This window comes from Salvelinus fontinalis, chromosome 9 (genome assembly GCF_029448725.1).
Source record: "Salvelinus fontinalis isolate EN_2023a chromosome 9, ASM2944872v1, whole genome shotgun sequence".
Lineage (NCBI taxonomy): Eukaryota > Metazoa > Chordata > Actinopteri > Salmoniformes > Salmonidae > Salvelinus > Salvelinus fontinalis.
Genome location: NC_074673.1, coordinates 26070732 through 26083512, shown reverse-complemented (window position 1 = coordinate 26083512; position 12781 = coordinate 26070732). Strand labels below are relative to the sequence as shown.

Below are 12781 nucleotides of genomic sequence, written 5' to 3'. Positions count from 1 at the left end.
CACCACATTTTATGTACCAATCACAGAAAGACATGATAGGACTTTGCATTTTTAGTGGAATACAACACAGAAGACAAACGCAAGGCTAAGTTTAATTTATTATTAAATATGTGTTTTTTTGTACAATTAATATAATACCGTCCTGTCCAAAATAAATCTAACCAAAAGGAATACATGAAGTATACAGTTAAAACCACAAATATGAATTTAAAGGAAAAATCCTTATCCTGGCGAAATTGTAAATTTCTGAACCTTTCATGAGGATAATGAAAAAGGAAACTGCCCTACTAGACCATAACATTTAAAAAGGGATCATTAGGTCATTTAAGTTTTGTCTTGAAAATACAAGTGCTCAACGGTCTTTAATTCAAAATGTGAAGTGTTGAATCCCAGTGGGGTGTACAATTGACCTGTGGAGAACAGTGTGCAATGAGTTTGTGCAAAATGGAATAGTTGCATTAGGCCAACATTGACAGAGCATGGAACCTGTCTCTCAGAGCAAACGCTGCATACGTTTCAAATGCGCACATACACAGATATTGGGTCCTCCCCTTTGTTGAGGGGCAGAGACATTTATGAGTTTTGGATGGAGCCCCCAAATACTGCCTGTTTAAGTTTTCCCTGCCCCTGTTCTGTCACTATGAATGGCATGCTGAAATTCTGTGCAGCGCTGAAACCCTGTGCTTTTTTTCTGTTTTCTACCACACATTTTATTGAAGGACAAGTAGACTTCAAATATAGCTAATGTCCTTATAAACTTAGACATGAGCAGATTGCGGTGTCCCGCTGTGTGTGTTTTCAAACTCGGGAGGTCACGTCTCCCATGGTAATTTACCACTGTCCTCTACGAGCTGGGCGTAAGCCCAAGTTCCTGCCCTCCTCCCCCAAGCCTGAATACCCATTTACACCCCCCCACCCCATTTAGACAAACCCCCGAATCCTCGTTGCCATTTCAGACAACAAGGAGGTTCACTTATGTGCTGAAAATGTCAATTTGCATTGATTTGAAACATTCATACAAACTTTTTCCAGTATTTCCTCGACCAATTGAAATGAGTGTATATTTTGGGGGGGGGGCCCAGGGGACATGTTCAGTTTCATTTAGCTGGATGAAACTATGCTCTTGCTGTCTGCCTCGGAGTCGCTCTCACTGCTGCCGTTGGTTGGGCCCCGGGCCCCTGGCCTGGACTTAGGGGGCAACCTTCCTCGGGGCTCCGACGCCCCTCTCCTCCCCAGGCCAGTGGCTTTGATCTGGGTGGGCCCTTCTCGGCCCCTTCCTGATGAAACATTGCTTACTGGAACACTGCTTACCAGAGTAGGGATGGTCTGCAGAGAAATGACACAACCAGTTTTATTCACAACACATAAAAATACTAATCTAAGCCCATGACAATCCAAGAGAGAGCAAGGTAGTCCAAACAGCCTATATTTTAAGCAGATGCCACTAGAAATAACACTGGCCTAATCTGAATATATAGAGAAGGTGTTGCATTGTACATACCCCATTTTCCTGACTGGTCATCAGGTCTTGGATCTCGGAATGCCACCCTAGGAATTCAGCAAACCTCCTGACCGTGTCCACCAGGTCCCCCAGCTCTATGTAGTCGCCCCTCCTCAGGGGCACCTTCTGAAAGGGACCCACTGCGTCCCGGTTCAGGAGCAGCCGCGGAACCGTGGACCTCACTGTGTTCACCAGGCTGGCAAAGGGCTCGATCTGGCAGAAACCACACGATGTGAGAGTCAGATCCATAGAAAGAACGCTGATGTTGTGACATTGGTTTAATATTTTGTGCTTATTTTCAAGTCTTATGGTGTTGTTGTTTCATCACAACTGTTTAAGTTTGTAATCTGGTTAAGATCAGCTAAAATAAAAAGTGAACTAACACTTTTAGGCAACTGAACTCAAGTGACAAATAGGGTGGAGTAGTTGGCCGTGTGGTGCGGTACTGTGTTAGTATCCAATATAACATTTCTGCAGCCGCTTAACAGTTTTGAGGTTCACCTGTAAAGACGTGCCCATGATGATGAGCAGGTCAGCTTTAGGGAAGTCTTTAGAATGCAGGAAGTACTTCTCAGGAAGGTCCTCTCCAAAGAACACTATGTCCGGTTTGACCGTGGCCTGGCAGAATGTACAGACCGGGACCTTGTCACTCATTATGGCACTCTGGAAGAGACAGTCATCCAAGAGAAGTTGGTCAAAGATTTACCAGGACTACTTTAGGCTGTTTAGCTCCTGCATTTGAATGTCTTTAATATTCTTAAATGCAAACCCTGATTCAAGTCCATATATTCATCTGTGTTACAAACTGGTGGCTTATTATTGCCATCTCTTTGTGGGTTTTGTGAATTAAGTTATTTTCATTACTGATATTTTGCTGACCACCTGTGATTGGCATGGGCTGGTGACCTTTGTCCCGGTTTACCTTGGCCTCCTGGGCAGGGAATGAGGTGTAGCACAGGTGACAGGAAGCAGTTGCAAAACTCCCATGAGCCTCCACCAGCTTCTCATCTGGGATGCCACTTACTGTTAAGGGGAGAGGATGAATCAGTGTCAATGACATTCACTAACATGGATCGAGATGTCCTTTCTCACGTCTTTAATGTCAGTTGTTTGAGATGATACTGCCTGTTTAAGTTTTCCCTGCCCCTGTTCTGTCACTATGAATGGCATGCTGAAATTCTGTGCAGCGCTGAAACCCTGTGCTTTTTTTCTGTTTTCTACCACACATTTTATTGAAGGACAAGTAGATTTCAAATATAGCTAATGTCCTTATAAACTTAGACATGAGCAGATTCACTTTCCCAAAAGACCCACCCAGTCCCTCCCCCCACACCCACTCTTCTCCAGGCCGTCAATGTTCTGGGTGTACATGCGGAGCAGCAGGCCCTTGTGGTGCAGCATGTGGATGAAGTAGTGGATGTAGTTCGGTCGGTGGCTGCCTGGGTACAACTCCTTGGCGAGGGAGAAGAAGGGCCGAGGGTCATTGGAGAAGTACTCGATGTTGAAGATGGCCTCCGGGTAGGGAATGTTGTACTTGGCCAAGTTGGCGTACAGCCCTGTGCCCGGGGTCCTAGTGGGAAGGAGGATAGAAACACAAATTGGAGTGAGACAAAAACGAGAGCGAGAAAAAGTGAGCAAGTATACTCTAGAACCCATAGGACTTGCACCCACAACCCCACCTAAAGTCTGGGATACCGCTGGCCGTACTGATGCCTGCGCCGGCCACCACCACCACGTTCTTACAGCGGCCCAGTTTCACCAGTCGAGACACAGCAGCCAGGCCTCCCCGGGGAGAGGGATTCATTGCCGGCCTAGAGGGGTAGCTCTGTGTGGGCTTAGAGCCAGAGGACGACAGGCCCCCCTGGATGGGGCCACTGCTGCCCTTAGATACCCTCCCTTTCCTGAAACAACACAAAGTTAGAAAATCATTATTCAATCTTATTGTCACATCTGTGACCCCACAATCTCCAATCTTTTGATGTTCTCAATTTTACAAAAGATATTTGCTGTGAAATGGATTAGAGAGCAGAATACATCTTCAATTCAGTTCTTCCCAAATGCAAGAAGTACAAGTATCCATCCAACTGGATTACTGAAAATATTCTTCATGACTGATGTAACTGGAATTACCGTGGTAGTGAGGTGTCCTGTCCACTCACACTCATTTGACTGAGGTCCTGGGCCAGGGGTAGGGCTGAGTCTGTCTGCTTCCTCTGCTGGATCCCATGTGGGCCAGGCCCAGAGTCCTGGGGTTGGGGTGGCTCTGTGTGCCAGGCCTGGGGGGTGGAGCTACGGGTCACCCTGGTGAGGGCAGGCCCCTGGGGGGCCCTCTTGTCCCAGCTGGATCTGGCCTTGCTCATATTTCCACCTGCCAATGGAAATACAGGACCATCCAAATGTCAGTCTCTTGATACTTCAGTCAGAAGCTAGCTCACATTTTAATCTGAAAATCAAATAGTCTTTACCACTATGACATGTGTTGGATGAAAAACATTTGTTTGGAAATTGTAATATTTTCTAAATTGTAACTATGGAATCATGTAATAACCAAAGAAAAGTGTTAAACAAATCAAAATATGTTTTATTTAAGATTCTTCAAAGTAGCCACCCTTTGCCTTGACAGCTTTGCACAATCTTGGCATTCTCTAATCCAGAATCATGAGGTAGTCACCTGGAATGCATTTCAATTAGCAGGTATGCCTTGTTAAAAGTTAAATAGTGTAATTTCTTCCCTTCTTTATGCGTTTGAGCCAATCAGTTGAGTTGTGACAAGGTAGGGGTGGTATACAGAAGATAGCCCTATTTGGTAAAAGACCAAGTCCATAATATGGCAAGAACAGCTCAAGTAAGCAAAGAGAAACGACAGTCCATCATTACTTTTAAAGTCAGTCAATGCAGAACATTAAGAACTTTGTAAGTTCTTCAAGTGCAGTCGCAAAAATCTAAATCAAAGTTTATGTCACGTGCGCCGAATACAACAGGTGTAGACCTTACAGTGAAATGCTTACTTACAGGCTCTAACCAATGGTGCAGAAAAAAAAGGTATGTGTGTGTGTGTGTGTGTGTGTGTGTAGGTAAGTAGAAATAAAACATTTGAAAAAAGAGTAGCAAGGTTATATACAGACACCTGTTGGTCAGGCCAAATTAGGTAGTATGTACATGAATGTATAGTTAAAGTGACTATGCATATAAGATAAACAGAGAGTAGCAGCAGCGTAAAAGAGGGGTTGGGGGGCGGGGGGGGGCACACAATGCAAATAGTCCGGGTAAACATTTGGTTACCTGTTCAGGAGTCTTATGGCTTGGGGGTAAAAACTGTTGAGAAGCCTTTTTGTCCTAGACTTGGCACTCCGGTACCGCTTGCCATGCGGTAGTAGAGATAACAGTCTATGACTGGAGTGGCTGGGGTCTTTGACAATTTTTAGGGCCTTCCTCTGACACCGCCTGGTGTAGAGGTCCTGGATGGCAGGCAGCTTTGCCCCAGTGATGTACTGGGCCGTACGCACTACCCTCTGAAGTGCCTTGCGGTCGGAGGCCGAGCAATTGCCGTACCAGGCAGTGATGCAGCCAGTCAAGATGCTCTTGATGTTGCAGCTGTAGAACCTTTTGAGGATCTCGGGACCCATGCCAAATCTTTTTAGTTTCCTGAGGGGGAATAGGCTTTGTCGTGCCCTCTTCACGACCGTCTTGGTGTGTTTGGACCATTCTAATTTGTTGACGTGGACACCAAGGAATTTGAAGCTCTCAACCTACAGCCCCGTCGATGAGAATGGGGACGTGCTCGGAGCTCCTTTTCCTGTAGTCCACAATCCTCTCCTTAGACTTGGTTACGTTGAGGGATAGGTTGTTATTCTGGCACCACCCGGACATGTCTCTGACCTCCTCCCTATAGGCTGTCTCGTTGTTGTCGGTGATCAGGCCTACCACTGTTGTGTCGTCAGCAAACTTAATGATGGTGTTGGAGTCGTGCCTGGCCATGCAGTTGTGGGTGAACAGGGAGTACAGGAGGGGACTGAGCATGCATCCCTGGGGAGCTCCAGTGTTGAGGATCAGCGTGGCAGATGTGTTGCTACCTACCCTCATCACCTGGGGGCAGTCTGTTAGGAAGTCCAGGATCCAGTTCCAGAGGGAGGTGTTTAGTCCCAGGTTCCTTAGCTTGGTGATGAGCTTTGCGGGTACTATGGTGTTGAACGCTGAGCTGTAGTCAATGAACAGCATTCTCACATAGGTGTTCCTTTTGTCCAGGTGGGAAAGGGCAGTGTGGAGTGCAATAGAGATTGCATAATCTGTGGATCTGTTTGGGCGGTATGCTAATTGGAGTGGGTCAAGGGTTTCTGGGATAATGGTGTTGATGTGAGCCATTACCAGCCTTTCAAAGAACTTCATGGCTACGGACGTGAGTGCTACGGGTCTGTAGTCATTTAGGCAGGTTGCCTTTGTGTTCTTGGGCACAGGGACTATGGTGGTCTGCTTGAAGCATGTTGGTATTGCAGACTCAATCAGGGACATGTTGAAAATGTCAGTGAAGACACCTGCCAGTTGGTCAGCACATGCCCGGAGCACACGTCCTGGTAATCCGTCCCGCAGCCTTGTGTATGTTGACCTGTTTAAAAGGTCTTACTCACGTCGGCTACGGAGAGCGTGATCACACAGTCGTCCGGAACAGCTGATGCTCTCATGCATGCCTCAGTGTTGCTTGCCTCAAAGGGAGCATAGAAGTGATTTAGCTCGTCTGGTAGGCTTGTGTCACTGGGCAGCTCGCGGCTGTGCTTCCCTTTGTAGTCTGTAATAGTTTGCAAGCCCTGCCACATCCGACGAGCGTCGGAGCCGGTGTAGTATGATTCAATCTTAGCCCTTTATTGATGCTTTGCCTGTTTGATGGTTCGTCGCAGGGCATAGCGGGATTTCTTGTAAGCTTCCGGGTTAGAGTCCCGCACCTTGAAAGCGGCAGCTCTACCCTTTAGCTCAGTGCGAATGTTGCCTGTAATCCATGGCTTCTGCTTGGGGTATGTACGTACAGTCACTGTGGGGACGACGTCCTCAATGCACTTATTGATGAAGCCAGTGACTGATGTGGCTTATTCCTCAATGTCATCGGAAGAATCCTGGAACATGTTCCAGTCTGTGATAGAAAAACAGTCCTGTAGTTTAGCATCTGCTTCATCCGACAATTATTTTATAGACACTGGTCACTGGTGCTTCCTGCTTTAATTTTTGCTTGTAGGCAGGAATCAAGAGGATAGAGTTGTGGTCGGATTTACCAAATGGAGTGCAAGGGAGAGCTTTGTACGCGTCTCTGTGTGTGGAGTACAGGTGATCTAGAATTTTTTTCCCTCTGGTTGCACATTTAACATGTTGATAGAGATTTGGTAGAACTGATTTAAGTTTCCCTGCATTAAAGTCTCCGGCCGCTAGGAGCGCCGCCTCTGGGTGAGTGGTTTCCTGTTTGCTTATTTCCTTCTCCAGCTGACTGAGTGCGTCTTAGTGCCAGCATCTGTCTGTGGTGGTAACAGCCACAAAAAGTATAGCTGAGAACTCTCTAGGCAGGTAGTGTGGCTTGCAGTTTATCACAATATACTCTACTTCAGGCGAGCAGAATCTAGAGAATTCCTTAGATTTCGTGCACCAGCTGTTTACAAATATGCACAGACCCCCCCCCCCCCCCCCCGTCTTACCGGAGTGTACTGATCTATCCTGCCGGTGCAGTGTGTATCCCGCTAGCTGAATATTCATGTCATCATTCAGCCACGATTCCGTGAAGCATAGGGTATTACAGTTTTTGATGTTCCGTTGGTAGGATATTTGTGATCGTACCTCGTCTAGTTTATTGTCCAATGATTGCACGTTAGCGAGTAATATTGACGGTAACGGCAGCTTTCCTAGTTATCTTCTGCGGGTCCGGACAAGGCATCCGGCTCTTCGTTCTCTGCGTCGCTTCCTTTTGCGAATAATTGGGATGTCTGCCCTGTGGGGTGTTTGGAGAATGTCGTGTGAGTCCTACTTGTTGTTGAAGAAATTTTTGTCTAATCCGAGGTGAGTGATCGCTGTCCTGATATCCAGAAGCTCTTTTCTTCCGTAAGATATGGTTGCAGAAACATTATGTACAAAATAATTTACAAATATCGTGAGAAAAAACAAAACATAATAGCACAATTGGTTAGGAGACCGTAAAACGGCGGCCATCTCCTCCGGCGCCATTTTATTTAAACAGGTAAACCATCAAGCTCTATGATGAAACTGGCTCCCATTGAGGACCACCACAGGAAAGGAAGACCCAGAGTTACCTCTGCAGCAGAGGATAAGTTCATTAGAGTTATAAGCCTCAAATTGCAGCCCAAATAAATGCTTCACAGAGTTCAAGTAACAGAAACATAACATCAACTGATCAGAGGTGACTGTGTGAATCAGGCCTTCATGGTCGAATTGCTGCTAAGAAATCACTACTAAAGGAGACTAATAAGAAGAAGAGACCAAAAACAAAAAAACACGAGCCATGGACATTAGACCGGTGGAAATCTGTCCTTTGGTCTGATTTGACATTTTTGGATCCAACCTCCATGTCTTTGTGAGACGCAGAGTAGGTGAACGGATGATCTCCACATGTGTGGTTCCCCGCGTGAAGCATGGAGGAGGAGGTGTGATAGTGTGGGCTGCTTTGCTGCTGACACTGTCAGTGATTTATTTAGAATTCAAGGCACACTTAACCAGCATGGCTACCACAGCATTTTGCAGCAATACACCATCCCATCTGGTTTGCGCTTAGTGGGACTATCATTTGTTTTTCAACAGGACAATTACCCAACTCACCTCCAGGCTGTGTAAGGGCTATTTGACCAAGGAGAGTGATGGAGTGCTGCATCAGATATGCCTGGCCTCCACAATCACCTGACCTCAACCCAATTGAGATGGTTTGGGATGAGTTGCACCGCAGAGTGAAGGAAAAGCAGCCAACAAGTACTCAGCATGTGTGGGAACTCCTTCAAGACTGTTGGAAAAGCATTCCAGGTGAAGCTGGTTGAGAGAATGCTAAGAGTGTGCAAAGCTGTCAAGGCAAAGGGTGGCTACTTTGAAGAATCTAAAATATTTTTAGATTTGTTTAACACTTTTTTGGTTACTACATGATTCCACATGTGTTATTTCATAGTTTTGATGTCTTTACTATTATTCTACAATGTAGAAAATAGTACAAATAAAGAAAAACCCTTGAATGAGTAGGTGTGTTCAAACATTTGACTGGTACTGTATAACAAACGACTTAATTGTTTATTTTTAGCTCCAACAGGTTTCACACAGCTTTACACGCTCTGAACCCCCCCTTCTGAATTACGCTAGCTTTCTGACCCATATTTAAAAATCAATCAGGTTCAATAGAATCAGTGGCGCTCCTTTGTGCTCCCTCCCATGGCCCAGTGAAAAGCTGAAATGTTTTAAAAACTGTCACGCTCAAACAAAAGGTAATGGCTGTAATATATTTAGCACCATCCCTCTTCAGCGGCTATGCTAATATAGTCCACAGCTGTGGCAGCTTTCATGTTCTGAGAGAGACGAGAGGGGTGAGCAGAGGTGGAGTGAGGGGGGGCGAGGGTAAAAAGCGGGGTGGTGGACAGGGGTGAAAGAGAACCCTAGATTGACTGTGTGTCAACAAACCCAGCTGGGAGAGAAAGGAGGATGCCCCTTCCAGACCCCCTCAAACAGAGGAGAAAAGGAGAGGGGGTGCAGAGAAATGATATGGAGGGAACGAAGGAGAAGAGAACAGAAAGGAGGGTGTGTGTGTCTTTTCCAAACCTTTTCTGGGCCTTCAAAGAACTTGCATGGGCAATGAGTGAGTGAGAGTGATCAGGGGAGAGAGAGAGAAAGAGAGGAGACAAAGGAGCTACTACCCATAAAGCAAGGCCAGCGTCAGAGCATGTGCAGGAGATAAGACCAGGCTTTTCACTAGGGCTCCTTTTCGACCTCAGGAGGTGGTGACATGGGGGGTCTCAATGTAAGCAGTTCACATGACAATGATGCAATACACAACAAAGCTATAAAAACATTTAGGCTACTGACTGATGGAAGGGGAAGATGTTCTAAGTATCTCTGGTGGGTAGCTAGCATCGACATGGTAGAAAGAAAATATTGTCGCCAACCTATGGCTGGTGTTCTTGAAGAAAAAAATAGGCCTACTCTTAAAGATATTGAACGGGATCTTAAGTACTTACAAATTCTTAACATGTTGTACATATGGAATTGGTAACAGATACCTTTTTTTTTTTCAGGACGTAAGATATACGAAATGGATGACGTACAGAATTTTCAGGGACCCGTTTAGACTTGTGAACACCACTTTCAAAACTACTGGCTAAAATGATATAAAACATCTGTAGCATAACTTTAACTCTTTAAGAAAAACGTATCAAAAAGGAACAGCAACTTGACTTTCAGATCATATTTTTTAGCCAAGAAAACTATGAGCTCGTTTTCTGGACATGTAATCTTTTTAACCACCAGACCAGTGCTATCTTGTCCTGAAAGGCTGAAGCCCCCACATCACCACTGCTTTCATGCATGTTCCTGCAGTTCTATTAAAAAACACAGGTGGGAGGTATTTGGTCCCTCCAGAAAGACACTGCTGAGTAGGACCAATAAATCACAGCAGTGGTTATTACGGTCCCACACAGATGGTGCAGGGTTACTGGCTAGTCCTCTCCTGGCATGAGCAACCGTATAACAGTCGTCTTCAAGTGAGAGTTAATGCAGCAAGCAAGAAACAGCAACGAGAGTGTGTGTGTCCTGATGTTGTTTGCCCATTTTGTGCAAAGGACCATTCCAGAGTCATAATGAAGGGCAGGCTTCTTTTGGGTGGAATGATTGGGGACAAATGAAGCAGTGGACTGAATGTTTCATTGGTCTTGTCCCACACATAGCAACCTTGTGAACAGAAAAAGGGGTTAATTAGAACCATAACTCACCTCAACATGCCTGATAGCTGATCTAAAACCACATGATCCTGCTCTAGAAGAGGACCAGGATGAATAGGTAAGCGAATTTAGCAAGCAGAAAACATGTATAGATAGTGTGATCGTATGAGCTTAATTCATGAAAATCCTTAACTAGGCCATCCGTAACTATTTAATGGATAGCCTATCCATTCAATAGGTAGCCCTTTACACTCGCAACAGTATACAGGTTGAAAATGGCAGATCTGGGCACTGATAAGCACCCAAATAGAAACAGTGGCTGTACAGTAACATGCTATACATGAAGTCAGAGCTCAGGGTCTCAGTCAAAACTCATACAGCGCTGTGAAGCGGTGACCAACAGACATTCTGAACTTGAGCACCTCGCGCAACAAGAACCTGCCGCCACTTTGATGTCATACAAGCAAGCAAAACACCCGTGAGTCCAAAATCTGCACTTCACATTTCCATATCATAAATCTCATGTCATATATAGTGTCAACTAGAGGTCGACTGATTATGGTCGATTTATTAGGGCCGATTTCAAGTTTTCATAACAATCCGTAAATCTGCATTTGTGGGCGCCGATTATGGCCGATTACATTGCAAACCACGATGAAACTGCGTAGCAGGCTGACCACCTGTTACGCGAGTGCAACAAGGAGCCAAGGTAAGATGCGAGCCGTCATTAAACTTAATTTACAACAAGAAAAAGAATCAAACTTAACATAATCACTAGTTAATTACACATGGTTCATGATATTACTAGTTTAACTAGCTTGTCCTGCGTTGCATATAATTGATTTATCATCGAATCACAGCCTACTTCGCCAAACAGGTGATGATTTAACAAAAGCGCAATCGTTGCACCAATGTACCTAACCGTAAACATCAATGCCTTTCTTAAAAAAATCAATACACAGGTATATCTTTTTAAACCTGCATATTTAGTTAAAAGAAATTAATGTTAGCAGGCAATATTAACTAAGGAAATTGTGTCACTTCTCTTGCGTTCTGTGGAAGCAGAGTCTGGGTATATGCAGCAGTTTGGGCCGCCTGGCTCGTTGCGAACTGTGTGAAGACCATTTCTTCCTAACAAAGACCGTCATTTGACATAACTTTACATAATTATGACATAACATTGAAGGTTGTGCAATGTAACAGCAATATTTAGACTTCGGGTTGCCACCCATTCGGTAAAATACAGAACGGTTCCGTATTTCAGTTTCCGGATTTTACCATATTAATGACTTAAGGCTCGTATTTCTGTGTGTTTATTATATTATAATTAAGTCTATGATTTAATAGAGCAGTCTGATTGAGCGGTGGTAGGCAGCAGCAGGCTCGTAAGCATTCATTCAAACAGCACTTTCCTGTGTTTACCAGCAGCTATTCACAATGCTTGAAGCACAGCGCTGTTTATGACTTCAAGCCTATCAACTCCCGAGATTAGGCTGGCAATACTATAGTGCCTATAAGAACATCCAATAGTCAAAGGTATATGAAATACAAATGGTATAGAGAGAAATAGTCCTATAATTCCTATAATAACTGCAAACCAAAACTTCTTAACTGGGAATAGTGAAGACTCATGTTAAAAGGAACCACCAGCTTTCATATGTTCTCATGTTCTGAGCAAGGAACTTAAACGTTAGCTTTTTTACATGGCACATATTGCACTTTTACTTTCTTCTCCAACACTGTGTTTTTGCATTATTTTAACCAAATTGAACAGGTTTCATTATTTATTTGAGAATAAATTGATTTTATTTATGTATTATATTAAGTTAAAATAAAAGTGTTCATTCAGTATTGTTGTATTTGTCATTATTACAAATATATATATATAAAAAATTGTCAGATTAATCGGTATCGGCTTTTTTTGGTCCTCCAATAAATCAGTATCAGCGTTGAAAAATCATAATCGGTCGACCTCTAGTGTCAACATTTATGATAACTATGTTTGATGTAGTTACAAGATGACATGGCGTTATACCCTGGGTTGTCCTGAACAATCAAGCATTTTGCTACACCCGCAATAACATCTGCTAAATATGTGTAGGTGAACAATAACATTTGAGTTGCCTTGTGAAAGCCCAACACTAAGATCGTATTTTATAATTTAGGGTACCAAAACATTTCTGCAGGATTGAAGCTCCCAAGAACACAGTGGCCTCCATCAGTCTTGAATGGAAGAAGTTTGGAATCACCAAAACTCTTCCTAGAGCTGGCCACCCGGCCAAACTGAGCAATCGGGGGAGAAGGGCCTTGGTCAGGAAGGTGACCAAGAACCCAATGGTCACTCTGACAGAGCTCCAGATGTCCTCTGTGGAGATGAGAG

At 44.4% G+C, this 12781-nt stretch overlaps 1 protein-coding gene across 1 annotated transcript in view; it reads right to left on the bottom strand.

Annotated features, from left to right (window-relative positions):
- Positions 1-80: 80 nt before the first annotated feature.
- si:dkey-103i16.6 (uncharacterized protein LOC557125 homolog) overlaps positions 81-12781 on the bottom strand; it is a 47407-nt gene continuing 34706 nt past the window's right edge. Inside the window, exons 2-8 of the mRNA XM_055933877.1 lie at positions 3632-3869; positions 3181-3402; positions 2839-3071; positions 2424-2524; positions 2003-2164; positions 1502-1714; positions 81-1326 (exon numbers count right to left, since the gene is read on the bottom strand). Coding sequence (XP_055789852.1) covers positions 1102-1326; positions 1502-1714; positions 2003-2164; positions 2424-2524; positions 2839-3071; positions 3181-3402; positions 3632-3861 — 1386 coding nt within the window. The 5' untranslated portion in view covers positions 3862-3869 and the 3' untranslated portion in view covers positions 81-1101. The remainder of the gene's footprint in view (positions 1327-1501; positions 1715-2002; positions 2165-2423; positions 2525-2838; positions 3072-3180; positions 3403-3631; positions 3870-12781) is intronic.